This window comes from Polyodon spathula, chromosome 5, assembly GCF_017654505.1.
Source record: "Polyodon spathula isolate WHYD16114869_AA chromosome 5, ASM1765450v1, whole genome shotgun sequence".
Taxonomy (NCBI): Eukaryota; Metazoa; Chordata; class Actinopteri; order Acipenseriformes; family Polyodontidae; genus Polyodon; species Polyodon spathula.
In genome coordinates, this window is record NC_054538.1 from 13,184,246 (window position 1) to 13,200,867 (window position 16,622).

The 16,622-nt window shown below is 39.9% G+C and overlaps 1 protein-coding gene across 7 annotated transcripts in view; it reads right to left on the minus strand.

Moving 5' to 3' along the window:
* Window positions 1–16,622, minus strand: part of LOC121315582 (dystrobrevin beta) — a 128,992-nt gene that overhangs the window by 31,737 nt on the left and 80,633 nt on the right. For 5 of the 7 annotated variants that reach the window (XM_041249804.1, XM_041249801.1, XM_041249803.1 and 2 more), the window contains 6 exons: window positions 14,465–14,539; window positions 7,953–8,042; window positions 6,620–6,710; window positions 5,773–5,858; window positions 1,236–1,349; window positions 506–602 (listed from right to left, as the gene is read on the minus strand). In XM_041249804.1, coding sequence (XP_041105738.1) covers window positions 506–602; window positions 1,236–1,349; window positions 5,773–5,858; window positions 6,620–6,710; window positions 7,953–8,042; window positions 14,465–14,539 — 553 coding nt within the window. The remainder of the gene's footprint in view (window positions 1–505; window positions 603–1,235; window positions 1,350–5,772; window positions 5,859–6,619; window positions 6,711–7,952; window positions 8,043–14,464; window positions 14,540–16,622) is intronic. The other 2 variants (XM_041249806.1, XM_041249805.1) reach the window with 1 other exon arrangement.

The following is a 16,622-nucleotide window of genomic DNA, read 5'->3' on the forward strand; positions in this document are numbered from 1 at the left end:
TAGGGTGAGGCTCCAGGTTCACCAGACTTTTTTTGTGATTTTTTTTGCCTTTTTGTCACCCTGCCTGTGCCCCAATAAACAACCCACTTCTACTATGATACTAACAGCCCATGTCCAAATAGACAAGCATCATGAATGGTTAAGTTTTAACACGTACAGCAGGTATAGTTAAGTTTTAACACGTACAGCAGAAACTGTGACTGCTTAGTTCTGCCCGGTAAACTACCATTGAAGCCATTCAATATTTCCCTTGTGTGAAGCTTTGCTATACAGCTTCCCCCAGTAAAAACGGCTATGGATCAGACCTTTGTTTCACCAACAATACAGTACACCAGGCTTCTATTATAAGCAATGTTGCTGGACAGTGTGGTCAGTCTCTTTAAAACCCTCTTTTTTAATTTTCCCTAATAGATAATGTTTTGGTGCGAGTCATTTAATAATTTTTTTGGATTCCTATAAAAACACACAGGAGTCCAGTATCTGGAATCAGGAATCTCCCTCTTACCTTAAGCAGCTTCATTAGTCCTTCGAGCTGCACCATCAGCTCTCGCCGGCTCTCCTGCAGTGCCGACATTCTCTGCTCCAGTTCGTCCTTCCTCTGCCTGTTTGAGCAACACAAAGACAAACCATGTGATGCCTTGTCTGACTGGAGAACTGGGGGAAAATAAGCAAAACTAGTTTCATCACCTTTTTAATTTTTTACTTAAGGTGCTGATGCATAAAGTAACTGACATGCATTACATTAATGGCAAAAGTGGAACATAAGAATGAATACAATGTGTGTGTACATGTATGTATGTACACAATAAAACAGGAAATACTTTAAACTGTTTATATAATGATGCCCAAAAATGTATTGTGAGCCCGTCCAAGCAACAGAGAAAAACAATAAAAATCCCCTTGCATACATTCCAGATAATAGAACTAACTTTTTTGCTTAACTTTCAAATAAACAAATACTGAAGCTCTTAATTTGAAACACACACTGAATGTGAGAACAGGCTAACAGCATTACTAGTAAGCCAACTGAAGAGCTTGCTTTGTGCACTTCGTGTTTCGCAAAGATAAGTAAAGCTGCAGGTCCGGAGCTTCCTGTATAGCGACAAGGCGTCCGGACCAGCTTTACTCTGCTGTTTAAAAATACAAAAAAAACAAGAACAGCATTGCTTTCAATTGTGCCCTCTGGTGAGAGCAATGTAGGTTATTGTGCTGATCTGTGAAAACCTTGCTGTTACCTGAGGAGTCGCAGCTCAGCAAGCAGTGTGGGATTCTGCTGGGCTTTCTCCGGCGTGGGCTGGGAGGCTTGCTCATGCTCCAGTCTCAGGCGCTGGATTTCTTGCAGGATCTCTCTTAACATACCAACGACGACAAAAATTAGATCAATCACCAGGAGAGTTGCACACAGCAATCCGGAGGTGAGAAACATTTGAGAATCAAAAGGGCAAGATCCTCAAAGATTTTTACTAATAAATCGTAATATGACAAGCACAATTTTACCAGAAATTACATTAAATAAAGCCATCAAAGCAGAAATAAACCAGTTAAATATGTAATTTAGGGCCGTGTAATAATAATAATAATAATAATAAATAAAAAAAAAAACATACTGAATTGCATTAAAACATAACGGGTCAATTGCAGTGTACCAAATGCAGTCCCTTTGATGTGAGAACTAGTGGATTAAGCAGGTTTAGCCCACTTGATTGGACTACAGTTAGTACACCTGCTAATCCTGATTGTAGTATACCAGAAGCAAATCATCACAGGTAGATGATCATCTGCTAAATCAGACTAAACAAGATCCTGGCTGCAGTGTACCAAGTGGATTCATTTAGTACAGTGAAGGATAAGACTTAACTTAGTACACTTACTCATCCTAAGGATTTAGAGCTTACGTTGTTTTGCAGAGACAGCTGTATTTTTCCTCTAAATTGACTAGTAAATCTGAAAACTTTATTCCGTACATTTCTTATGTTCGTCACGTTCAGGCAGTCAGATTTTATTATTATTTGTTTATATAGCAGACGCCTTTATCCAAGGCAGCTTACAGAGACTACAGTGTGAACTATGCATGAACTGCAGTCACTTACAACAACATCTCATCCGAAAGACGGAGCGCAGAGGTTCAGTGACTTGCTCAAGGTCACACAGTGAGTGAGGACTGAGGACCTCCTGATTACAAGCTCTTTTCTTCAACCACCAGACCACACTGCCTCCAGATAAGTGAGAATAAAGTCTTGCACAATATATATCTATATATATATATATATATATATATATATATATATATATATATATATATATATATATATATAGATAGTTCCTACATTTAAAATAAATGTTTTAAATTCTGTTCCTTTGGATGGTTTTCAGTTTTATGCAATACAATTTCAGTTAATATGCTTTAACTACATACAACTAATGGTCCATTATCATGCAATTAAACTTTTCTGTGTGTCGAGGTGTCAGCAGCTTAAATGCAAGTATGATCTGCCAGTTTGAAATGTGACATTGGATTCCACAGATCAGATTATTAAAGAAGGGTTTATACAGCTATGACCAAATGTTTTGTACCTAGAATTTTAGGATTGAGACATAATAAAAAAGAAAAAATATTTGAAGATAATTTAGATCTTTTATAGATCTGTAATCGAAGAAACTACAAAATAATATTGCAAAAGTCAGAAGCCATAACAGAAGTACAGTGTTTTATGTTAGATTTCGAAATGTCACTGTGGCAGGCTGGCGAGTGGATAGAGGCCCAGAGACAGACTGCAGTTCAAAAAAATAACTATTTTATTATAAATAAACAAAAATAAAGTGCACAAGGGCAAAATAACAGATACTCAAACACAAATAAAGCAAAAACAAAACTCACAAAAATAAAGTTTCCAGGCTGGGCAATGCCTTCACTGGATTTAGAAAATTCAAAAAACCACAAAACAAACACCAACCTGCTTCCTCAGCTCCCTCCTCCCAAATGAGAAGCTGAGGCCTCCTTTTATATCAGGTGGCTGGGCGCTGATTGATCGTTAATCAACCTAATCAACTAATCAACCCCAGCCACCTGAACATAATAAACCCAGGCAGGCAGGGGAAGTTAACCCCATCCCTGCCAATTTAAAAGGGCAGAGCTTTGCTCTGCCACACACCTCCCCCCATGTACAACGTACACCGGCCGCAATCGGCCAACTCCCCCCCCCCCACCCTCCTCCCCCCAAGAGTCCAATTATGTCCCTTGGGTGGGCTGTTATGGTGGGTGGTGGTGGGCGGGGTTGATGTCGGAGCCCCCAAGCCTTCTTTGGTTGAGGGGGCCCCGAATGTCCAAGGTAGCATGGCGACGGCGGCCCGGCTCCCTCTGGTGGCGGAGGCGGCGACGGCGGCCCGGCTCCCTCTGGTGGCGGAGGCGGCGACGGCGGCCCGGCTCCCTCTGGTGGCGGAGGCGGCCCGGCTCCCTCTGGTGGCGGAGGTGGCGGAGGCGGCCCGGCTCCCTCTGGTGGCGGAGGCGGCCCGGACGGGCTGGAGGCGGCGGCGGCGGCTCCTCCCTCTCGGGCTCTGAGAGCGGCGGCTGGCTCCCCCGGCGGCGGCGGCTGACCTCGGCTCCCTCTCGGGCTCTGAGAGCGGCGGCGGCTCCTCCCTCTCGGGCTCTGAGAGCGGCAGCGGCGGCGGCTCCTCCCTCTCGGGGCTCTGAGAGCGGCGGCAGATCATCCTCCCTCTCTGGCTCTGGGAGCGATGGCAGCTCCTCACCCCTCTCTGGCTCTGGGAGCGACGGAGGCTCCTCACCCCTCTCTGGCTCTGGGAGCGACGGAGGCTCCTCCTCCCTCTCTGGCTCTGGGAGCGACGGCAGATCCTCCTCCCTCTCTGGCTCTGGGAGCGACAGCAGATCCTCCTCCCTCTCTGGCTCTGGGAGCGACAGCAGATCCTCCTCCCTCTCTCTCTCTGGGAGCGACAGCAGATCCTCCTCCCTCTCTGGCTCTGGGAGCGACAGCAGATCCTCCTCCCTCTCTGGCTCTGGGAGCGACAGCAGATCCTCCTCCCTCTCTGGCTCTGGGAGCGACGGCAGCTCCTCACCCCTCTCTGGCTCTGGGAGCGACGGCAGCTCCTCACCCCTCTCTGGCTCTGGGAACGACGGCAGCTCCTCACCCCTCTCTGGCTCTGGGAGCGACGGCAGCTCCTCACCCCTCTCTGGCTCTGGGAGCGACGGCAGCTCCTCGCCCCTCTCTGGCTCCCGGGAAGGCGGCTCACCCCTCTCTGGCTCTGGGAGCGACGGCAGCTCCACACCCCTCTCTGGCTCTGGGAGCGACGGCAGCTCCTCACCCCTCTCTGGCTCCCGGGAAGGCGGCTCACCCCTCTCTGGCTCCCGGGAAGGCGGCTCACCCCTCTCTGGCTCTCGGGAAGGCGGCTCACCCCTCTTTATTGGAGTGACCGGTGGATCTCCCATGTCTACCGCCAGGTAATTAACCACCATGAGGGCAACCTCTGGGAAGGAGGCCGGGTGGTGCTGTTCCTCCCACTGTTCCCACCTCTCCCCATCTCGACGCCACAGCGTGTTGATAACTATGGGGAGATCGTGGACGAGGTCTGCCTCAGGGTGCATCAACCAGTCCCAGATCTCCTGGGACGGTGGTGAAGGTGGTGGTGCTGGAGGTAGTGGGGTGGCCCCTGATGCCCGGGGTGAACACGGCACCTCTTCCTGGGCCTGGTTGTAGGGGCATCCTGCCCAGTTGTGGCCGTCCTCCTCACACCGGCCACACCAGTTTGCCGGTGGCACGTCTGGGCAGGACCGCCAACGATGGTCCTCCTTCCCACACCAGGAACACCAGGGGAAGAGGCTGGCCGGGTCCTCCAGCGGTGGCTGCAGCAGCTTACATTTCTTCAGCTGCTGCTTGTCCTGCCTTTTCCACTGTCTGCTCTTCTTTCCCATTTTTTTTTTCAAAAAAAAAAAAAAATAAATAAATACTGCTCTGAGCCTCTAGGTGGCGCTATCCCACTTCTGACACCAAATGTGGCAGGCTGGCGAGTGGATAGAGGCCCAGAGACAGACTGCAGTTCAAAAAAATAACTATTTTATTATAAATAAACAAAAATAAAGTGCACAAGGGCAAAATAACAGATACTCAAACACAAATAAAGCAAAAACAAAACTCACAAAAATAAAGTTTCCAGGCTGGGCAATGCCTTCACTGGATTTAGAAAATTCAAAAAACCACAAAACAAACACCAACCTGCTTCCTCAGCTCCCTTCTCCCAAATGAGAAGCTGAGGCCTCCTTTTATATCAGGTGGCTGGGCGCTGATTGATCGTTAATCAACCTAATCAACTAATCAACCCCAGCCACCTGAACATAATAAACCCAGGCAGGCAGGGGAAGTTAACCCCATCCCTGCCAATTTAAAAGGGCAGAGCTTTGCTCTGCCACAGTCACATTTTTCAATTTGTCAGTTTTTTTGTTAAGAATATGGAAAACTACAAAGCGGCACGTAATTTAATATATTAACATAAAATTATTTAGCAGGTTTCATTTGACTTGTTTTTTCTATAGGGTGATGCAAAACTTTTGGCCATAGCTGTAAGTTAGTCCCTATTATCGGTCCAACTTGTTCCGATCAATTAAACCAATTACCTGGATCATCGGTTTGGTACGCTGCAATCAGGATTAAGTAAGTACAGATTTGCAGGATTTTCTAATTTGCATTTTAGTCCACTTGATATGGACTAAATTGCTGGTATGTTGCAACTGATTGAATAGTTCTTTATTTGCTAATGTCTTACCTGTTTTTGTTTTCGAGTTCTACAATAAGCTGTCGCTGTTGCTTATTGACATCAAAGTTAAACCCCAAGTCTGTTGGAGGCCGTTGCTGTAAGATTAAGATAGACAGTAATTCAACTTTGCAGAGCCTTTGACTAGAGGTCTTGTCATTTAACTGTGTCTCCTAATGTGCGAAAGATGAGAGGTCTTGTAACAAAAACACAGTTATGAGTTAGTAAGTTGTATCCTTTTTACTTGTCTCCTTGTGTTGCGTTCGCAATGTTTCTCGATCTACAGAACATTATCACTGTATAGCAATGAATAAGCACTGAATAAAGAAAGATGGAAGTTTAATAAGAAACTATACAGGGCTATAAATTTTCAAAGGCTATTTAAATTTCTCAGAATTGTCAAGCTCATATTCTTCTTCTTGGGTTGTTGAAAAGGTCTGAGGTAATGGTACTAGATAAAGATATGAGTTTAGAGGAAATGACTAAGCAAACAATCTTTTCAATACGGCATTCTTTTAGCTGACACTATTCTGATTATTATTCCAATAACAACTCCTTGAAGTTTGAATCTGGAGAATTTAAAGGTTATTCCTGTTTTTATGTCTGGGCCAACGTATATATTTGTTAAAATAATGAATACATGGCAGAATAATGACAGAATAACTACGCAGTTTGTTTAGAAAATGTACACATACAGATACAAAGAAAAGTAAAAAATAATTAGCAAAACACACAACCAATGCATAAACCAGAATACAGATTCATGTAATTGTAATATATATATATTTTTTTTGTATACAATAAAACAAACAAACAAACAAACAAAAAACAGACCATGTGTGCAATAGCATGTACTCACAGTAGAATTTCCAGCTTCTGCTGCCAGTCTAGCTGCATACCTGGCAATGAGTCTGTGTTCTTCATCTAATCTGCTTGGGCTTTCTAAAACACTGAAATAAAAAACAAACAAATAAATAAATAAATAAATAAACTTTCAAAAGGTATCTAAACATTTCCTTGCTTTTAATGGACCACATGCACCCATTTTATGCTCTACTGCAACTCCTGTTTGGTGCAGCATTATGCATCTTAGGTTTTATTTTTATTTTTTTTTTGCTTCCATGAGGGATCCAATTACATGTCTGGTTTTGTGCAGAATTGTCTGTTAGAAAATCTGACAAAAGAAAAATCACCTACCTTATCCACAAAGGAAATCTTCAAGTCACATAAAACCCATGTTTGTCATGCAAAGATTAAAGTACAAAGCTACAGAAAAGCATCACATTTTTTTTTTTAATATATATATACAGTCGGCACTGCTTTATCAGGACACTTTGGGAGATGTAAAAATATCCTGAATAAGTGGCTGTCCCAATTAAACAAGAGGCATTTGAGAGGACCTTACTCAAATGTATATTCTTAATGCACAAGGAGAGAAGTGTTTTTACTGTTTTTTTTAAATTTCTAAATGAAAAGAAAAATAATGAAATCACATCTTATAACCTGCGATGTTGACACGCCAGCTTTCTTTGCCACAACAGCCTGAGAAACCACAGAAGACTCCAGCTCCATAAGAGCTCCATCTGGTTTACGCAAGTCACAGCATAATCACTGTGCAAAGCAAACCTGTCTTGCTCTAAAAAGCGATCTCCATTCATCAAAAGACCCTATCCCAATTAAACGACATATGAAGCACTGAAAAGAACCATCACCCGAAGTTCTGACCCATTTGAACAGAAATCTCAATTATTAGTGTCCCAATTAAGTGGCGCCAACTGTAATTTATATGGATATAATACGTCGACATGTACATTAAACATGTCATTTATGGTACCTGCTAGGCCTACTTCTCACTTGTACTGTGGCTGAGAGAATGGCTAGTTTCTCAAAGTAGTTCTAGGTAGTACTGCTAAATCCAAAATATAAAAAAAGAATCAAACAAAACAACAATTATCCTTAAATCATATAGACTTGCTGAGTGGATTTCTACTACACTTTATTGTTCTATTTTAAAATGTTGTTTTTTGAGGTAAAAATAAGACCGCTTGCTAGCTGGCATCCTGCTAAGTGGTAGCAGCTCTTTGTGAAACTTGCACATATTAAACTTGTAGTATATGAAACATTTACAAACTGTTATTGGCTTTACCTGCTTTTTTTGAAATTATATGACTTTCAAAATATTCAACACTGACCGTGTGCCATTCTGTAGCCGGCTCACGTAAACGGCTATCAACGCATGTTCATCAGCCAACCGATTGGCCATATCCAGGCTGTGCTGCAACCTAGTGATGATGGAAGAAATAAAAAAGCAATAGAACACAGGAAAAAAAACAAAACATGGGCTTAATGAGTGGAATGGGATAATGGTCACCAGATGAAAAAACAAAAAAACCCAAAAGAAAACAAGGAGAACATGGTATATGCAGTATGAATCCGAGTGCTGTGATGGTAAAAAGAACTACGGTACAACCTATCATAAACAATGATAATGTATGACCTGTTTTCACATTATGATGCATCGTGAAACCTATAAATGAACTTAATGTAATTATCCTGTACATGGGACCCTGTACTAAGATAGTCAGAAGGTTTAAACTGCAGGTCTTCTGGAGCTGGGTACAGATGCCAATGCTGAATAAAATGCCTTGAGTTTTTGTGTGTCAGTATACAGCACTGCTTTAAATGACCATTGTTAAAAGATTTACACACACACAAACACACACACACACACAATGGGAAATAGATGTCTACAATTATTTATTTCAGCATTATTTTTTTGCTCCACAAATGCTAATTCAAAAGTATTCATACCCTTTGATGCTATAATAGTATTCTCTACAAGGTGCTAGAAATTTCAACATGATAATGCTGAACCTAGTTCTAGTAAAGTCTAGAAAATGCTGGACTGTTGGTGAACATTCTTTGAGAGTATAAAAAGGTTAGGCATAGGATGATTGTTGTCATAACCAATAAGTCAATATGGGAAAAAGTAAAGAGATATCTGATGTCCTTAGGCAGAAAATTATTTATTATCATAAAGCTGGAGAAGGATACAAGAAGATTTCCAAGCATTTGAGTATTCCAATTTTATGGTTTCTATTATCAAGTACACGACTCATGGTACTGTCACAACGATCCCTCGATCTGGAAGAAGGAAGGTTCTTTCACCAAGAACAAGTAGAAGAATTGTGAGGAAGGTTAATAACAATCCGAGATTGACTGCCAAAGATGTTCAAAGTGAACTGGCTGCAAGTGGGACTGGGGTTTCGATTTCAACCACAGGTCAAGTATTGCATGGTGAAGGTCTCCATGGTTGCAGGCCAAGGAAAAAGCAACTCTTAGGAAAATGTCACAAGGACAGATTGCTTAAAGTTTGCAAAATGGCATTTGAATGACGGATACGAGTTCTGGTCAAAGGTTTTTTGGAGTGATGAAACTCAAATCAAGCTATTTGGTCACACTGATAGTCGTTACATTTGGAGAAAGTCTGGTGAGGCGTACAAAGAAAAGAACACCATAGCTACTGTCAAGCATGGAGGTGGTAATATCCTTCTATGGGGCTGTTTTTTCTCTAATGGCAAAGGAAATTTAGTTCCAATACATGGTAAAATGGATTCCATAGCATACCAAAAGATAGTAACCAATCATCTAAAAACCTCCGCTACAAAACTTGATTTAAAGTGCAACGTTCCTACACAACGATCCAAAGCACACATCAAATTCTATTTCAGAATGGTTAAAGAATAAAATCAAGATTCTGGAATGACCTAGTCAAAGTCCTGATCTAAATCAGATTGAGAATCTGGAGAAGTTCTCGGAATTTGAATGAACTGGAACAATTTTGCATTGAAGAATGGTGAGAAATCACTAAAGAGTCATGTCAAAAGCTCATTCACAAATATCATTCATAATGAGGTTATTATTGCTAAGATGCCTCAACTAGCTATTAATTTCACAAAGTTTTGCAAAACAATTGCTGGAAAAAAAAAAAAAATTGTAGACATCCTTGTCATTTTTGCTACAAAAGATTGTTCCTATAATTATTTGTTTTCAAATAATTTCTCTAAATTATAACTTTCCATTGGGGTAGATAAACTTTTGACTACAACTGTATACATATATATTTTTTTCTAATACAATGCTGGATTTAAAACATTGTAATATTGTTACAATAAACAACTGCACACAAGCAGGTGTAATTCTAGGTAAAAGATGAATCTGGATAATACAGAAAAGGTTTTATGCAAGAAGGCAGGCAATAATTTAAATCAGACGGCAAGAATAAAACATAGCCATTACATCTATTAGTTTCTAAATGTTTTTCCAAGAGTAAAGGTTCATTTTTAGCACACTTGTGTTGCTTCTATGTTAGTGTTACATTTTCATTAGAGCTACAGCAGATGAAGAATGAAAATCTACAGCTGAAGGCAGCTCTCTGCAGGCTAGTTTGTTTGCCTGGTGTACATGATGTCCATGCATTTGTGACACGGTCATCTGTACAGTACTGCTATAAGAACTACAGAAACAGGTGCATGTATAATACTGCGGTGTGCTTTTGTGCTAGGCCATGTTACGATTCTCAAGATGCATTTATACTGCTTTGATACTTGGCTATGAGATTTACATATGCTTCTGGTGCAATGAGTAACTGAGTATCATGTATTTCACGTAAGCAGAAAACTTTAAAAGAACACACACCCACTTGTGCCAAAATACCCACATTGTTCCAAGACATTAATCCGCACAACCTTACTATAATTTCTGGGTCGATAAGTATAAAAAGTAAACAACTAGTTTGAGTTGTAATGATTCATTATTGGAGTAGAAAACGTATCACTAGAAACATAACAAATTTCAATAATTAATTGAAAAGCAGGGATCTAATGTCTAATGACAGCGACATTTACAAGCCACCAGCCCATTAAATTATGCATATTATGTGGTAATTCTACTGATTAATATGTATGTAACCAGATTGGACAGGAAGTACCTTACTAAAACTCTGTGTCTGAGGAAAAAACGTGGTTGATTTTCACTGGAGCACTCCGAGTCACAACTGAAATTAAAACAACCTGGGTATACTCTACAAAAGGTAAAGAACATCGGCTAACTTTACATAACTCGGAAAATAAACAAAAATAAGCATTATTTAACAATTTATGGTAATAAATGTGATAATGTATGTGTGTAGGCACGACATTAGGGTATTATACAAGAGGTGCCAGTTACACAAGACATAATGTATACACTTCTTGTACACCACAGTCTATAACAGCAGTTCTCACCAGCTTCAGTATGCCCTCGTCAATATCACTGCAGTAACACTCACTACCATCAAGGATTCCTTAGGCTTAAACCAATGCTAAGCAAATTATTTTAAGGCAGATTTCTGCTTTTCATTAGTCACAAAGCTATTACATCTTCTATATATTTTATACAGCACATTTATACAAACATATTTGTTATCAATTATCTGTTTTTTTTTTTTTTTTTTTTAAAAGGAGTCAAACAAAACAGGAATCTAACTTAACTTTAGAAGCAATAGGGACTGAACACAGAGAATACCTGCCACTGCCAGTTACCGATCCTCAAAGGAAGCCTGCCAAAATCCATGCCTTTTATTGTAAAGTGATGCTGAAACTCTTTAAACAGAAGCCAGAACTGACATTTACAGAAGACCAGGATATCATTAATATCAATTAAAACACAAGACTACAATCATAACTCATCCTCTATAAAGTATTAAAGCTATTTAGTATCAACTAATAATGGTTTAATTTGCAATTAGAAAAATGATGCTCTATCTTTGTGACCCATATTATTAGAATTATTTAGGATTTTATTAACTAGCGCTTCGTTACCCCTTTGATTGGCAAATTATGCCAATCAAATTATTTTATTGGAGTTGCATGTTGCACTGCCATCAAACACTGCAGGCCAAATCATTAAAGCTTTTTTTTTTTTTTTTTTTTTTTTTGTTGCTGAGGAAAGCTCTGGACCTAAAATCACCAAATACTACTGAGAACAAAAACGTATTTGTTTATTTACTCATGTGACAACTTTACAAAAATGATGAACTTTGGCAACAATACTGTAAGTCAATGTAACTCAATTAAGGGTAACAGTAGGTTATTGTATAGTACTTAATTTAATCTTTTAATGCATTTGCCCATTAGACATAATCCTTTGTTAGGAAAAAACACATCACAGCTGCCTGCAGATGTGTCCTTAGTTTTGACACTTTTCCAAATGAAAGTAGAGCAGAATGATGATCGTCTCATTTTAAGTTCTGATAGGCTCTCGGATTTATAATGCAGCAGCTTTTGTCTTTTCTAGGGGTGCTTTTGAAATGCACAAAACCCACAGCTGAACAGATGTATTTCTAGCCACTCACTGCATGTTCAGTAATGTAAAAACTTCCTGTAGTAACAGGATTTTAGAGGAGTGTTTAACTTTGACTCCACTAGACCTATGTCACATAAAACACAAATCTGAAGAATTATATTCTCCAAAATATCAAGACTGTCAAACTTTACTGTTTCAGAGGTAGTGTAACAGGCTGCAATTACAACTTAGCAGCCATTAAAACCTAGACCTGTTTCTGCCCGTGGCAAAGTGGTGAGTGCGTACAGGCGAGCACAGTGCAGAGCAGATTAATCACACAGACATGATTCACAGGTGCAAGGAAGTTTATTAATGATTCTAATGTCCTGAGCGTTATGGCAAACCTGCAAATAATAATAATGATGGAAGTGGTACAGTGGCGTGTATCACTCCTGTTTTGTAAATACCCAAGGGTTTGACCCGCAACTGAAAGTCTAGTCTTTATTCACCCACACAAAACACAGACACAGTTCCTACAGTGCGTGAATTAAGTGCTCGTGGTGCAAAGACAGGGCCAGCCAGGGAATTCTTTTCTTGGTCTAATTGGGTGTCTGACCAGTAAGGGTCACTGAAGGCCAATGGAAAACTCAAGCCAGCATATACCTGATTGTGTGAATCACCCGGCACTCTATTCCAGTGGGTTACCGGACAAGCCACTGGATATTAGGGCAGAAACAGTCGTCTGAATATTAGGGCTGCCAATAGTCGATAAGTTGCAACTAGTTGACAGAAACCAGACTGTAATTGGGTTCCGATTTCAGACTTCCAGGTTTATTTTGTTTTAATGTAACCTACTAACAAATATTTATTTAATTAGTTTTAAAGTAATATAAAAATCTATAATACACATGTGGATACTAGATTTTATTAATAATTTAAACATTTAACAATGTGTGCTGCTTGCTGCTTTAAAACAACCAGTTTTAAATAAATCAAAGGCTTAAACAAGCTTAACTAGCAAGTACAAAATACTAATTCAAACATAATGTGTCTACTTACATAAAACTAAGCATATCAACCTTGTGCATTTTTCCTGTTATGCTGGTTTCTTGGTAAATGCAGAGATAGAGCACTGCCCAGGAGCAGATGTTCTTGAATTCAAAGCATGCATTTGCAGTTTAGTAGGATGCTTTCCTTTCAAGTAGTTGTTCATGGCGCTTCTGTTGCTATTTATACATTTTATTTTTATTAGCCTCTTGAACAATTTCGATAAAAAAAAAAAAATCAAACTTCAGCTGTAGTGTTTGTAGACAGCCATGCTTTCCTTTCCCCCGGCTCACAAGGTGTCATTGCACAACTTTTTTTATTTTATGATGGGGATCTACTTGTTGACCATGTGAGGGGTCAAACATATGCACATTGTGCAGGTCTGGATCCCTGAAGGAGAATCCCCAATATATTAATCCAACTTGTACAATTATTACATCAATTAAAACAACAAGGATAATCAAATGAATACTGTAAGCTAAGCTTTTGTCTTAAGAGCGAAAGTAACATTGAACATGGAAAGGGACAGCACTGATCAGAGAAAGCACGCAGTTTAATTGATGTATTATTACTGGAATGGAGGATTAAAAGAAGGTAAGAATACACGCAGCCCTGGGCAGCTTACAGGCAAGCCCGCAGGTGCCCAGCCAGACTACAGGGGTCGCTGGTGCGCGGTGAGCTGAGGACACCCTGGTCGACCTCCCCCCATGGCAGCACTCGGCCAATTGAGCACCGCACCCTGGGTGCTTCCATCCTCGGTCAGCAAATTATAGTTTGGACTCAAACTGGCGACGTCCAGACTATAGGGCACATCCACGTCCCTGCATAACACGTGGAGAGCCTTTACTTTATAAATTGTATATATATATATATATATATATATATATATATATAGACACAATTTATCTTAATAATATTATCGCAAGTCTACCGGAAGCTATAATAGTAGTACAGTATTTCATGTTAGATTTGTAAATCAAAATGTTAATGTAACATAATTCAGCACGTTTCATTCGACTTTATGAAGCAAAATTAGTTAATTCTATAGGGTGATGCAACAAAACAAAAAGCCATTACACTTGTAGTAGGATTTCTAAAGCCCTCATTTGTGTGGACACAATTGTATGGTTTGTTATAGAATTCCTAAATATCAATTTATTATGATAACAGCCATATTTAACCTGAATCTTTAATTGGCATCAGCCTTAAGGAGTATTATTTACCCTACAGCCATCATCAACTTTAAACAGGTCCTGAAAACAGTTATTCTAGCTGGTCGCCCACAACCAAATAAAAAAAAATGAATGAAATACATGCAGGCCTGTGCGCTTACCTTTTTGTTGGGGTAGGTGCCCCGGAAGACATTACCACGGTGTCGTTCATATTATTAGGCAAAGGTCTTGAAGGGCTGGAAGAGAAACAATAAAGAATGTGGAGAAGCATTTTTTTATGTGGAGAAGCATCAGGTTCACAACTAGACATAGCGTCTGGTTACTCCGAATTCCAGTTCAATGACTGCAGCTGTCTTATCATAACACCCTTTCTTCAATGCAGCCGGTCAGTCAGATATGCAGTTGAATAAGCTGAACTCAAGCAGAAAGCATTCCTGGTACCATAGACAATAAAACAAAGAAGATAATAATTGCATAAGGCTTTTATTAAGGCAGATTTTAAGGATATTTTTAACCAGCTTAAAAGCCAATGTTGCTTTCCCATTGAGAATGAATATCTATCATTTAACAACAAACCTATTACGTACCAGATAACTACATCCACACTCAAATTATACAGCTAAAATTAGCACTGTTATTAATGTGTTGAAAAATAAACACATTAGAAAACAGAGTTAATCAAGAAATTGAATGTATTCAGCTCTTCTGATAAGCTACATAATGGGTGTTTTACGCACTGAAAAAATATGAATTATAGTATGCAAGATATTTAAATTTAATGAGTAAAGATACTCAAAACAAGTTTGCATGTTATCAAGCTTCTTATACTTCGTTGATTCCCGTCACCTCAATTATCAATTGTGAATATACTGCATGTGTTAGATAGAGATTGAATCACAGAAATGCCGGGGCAGTCTATAAGAAGTAAGTACAGCTGAATCCACTCACTTGCGATGTGTGTTTCTGGCTAGTGAATAAGGAACTGAATTCTTGATCCTCAGCACCGTCTTAGTCCCCCTCAACCTAACCTACAAATTTACCTGTCTGTCACCTTAATTTTTGGACAGTAAATCTGTACAATGAATACAATATAATACAATATAATACAATGCGAGTCAGGATGCTTTATATTGCTATGGCAAGGCGATCAATAAGGAATACAATATTATTGTTTTTTTTTATAAATATATACTACGTGCATGCAGGTTTTTTGTTAAGCATAAAAGTATGTATAGTACTTATTGAAAGTACTCATGTTGCATTTTACTCAGATATGGCCCTATTTAGTAACGTTTGCAAACAAACCCCTGAGGCAATCGCAACACACTTTTGCGGACCGTTAGTGCATCAAAATCAGGAGCACGTGGACAAACTTTCAGCGTTAGCGCTGGACATGGGCTGAACTTTAGGAGAGAGTCCTCATTTACATACAAATGTAGTGATTTAGCAAACTATTAACAATGTTGGGCTTTGCGTTTCAAATGACATGTAAAAAAAAAAAAAAACAGGTCTAAATGGTGCACAAATTACATGGTCGACTATAAATACAGCTGAAACTGCCAGGGAAGCAGGTAAAGAAAAGAGAGACAGAAAAGAGAAATAATGGAGTGTGCACTGGATTTCTACGTGGCCAGAAAACGACAGAGACATCCCCAAATATTTAGAAGTTATCTGTCTTTTCTGAGCCTGTCTGACACACAATGTATGCTGCAAAATTTCGCCTCATCATACAATCACTGACATCTGCTTCAGACTCACCTGGAAGGAGACATGCGGAGAGCACACTGTGCCTGTAGCACTAAGGGTATCCGCTGCACTAACATTTTGTGCCACTAGTTTGTTCCAATGTACTGTGGGTTACTGTAAAGCCATAAATATTTGGAGCAAAATACATGGCGAATTACACCCATAAAACCTGTTTTGCTCCAGAAATGTTGGCTATCTGTTGCAATATATGAAGTATGTATTTTTAGTGGAATTCGATTTCGTGACAACAATTGTGAAAAAAGCATAACAAAAGGCTTGCAAATATTTATGGCTTTACAGTATACTGCAGTCATGAGCCAGTCAGCTGTGCAGTACCAGGTGTACCTGTAGCTTTAGTAAAGCAGGCAGGAGAATTCATCCATTTCCCTGTCTCTCACGAGCTGCAACAAAATACAAGCACGGTTTGCCTGTGAAGTACAGATTTCCTGGTGTCCTGGAAGCCATTGACTGCACACATGTGCAGCTACGCGCACCAACACAAAGTAGGCACTTCTACATAAATCTAAGGGGACCTATTCTGTCAACATACAAGTAGTGTGTGATGCCAACAAA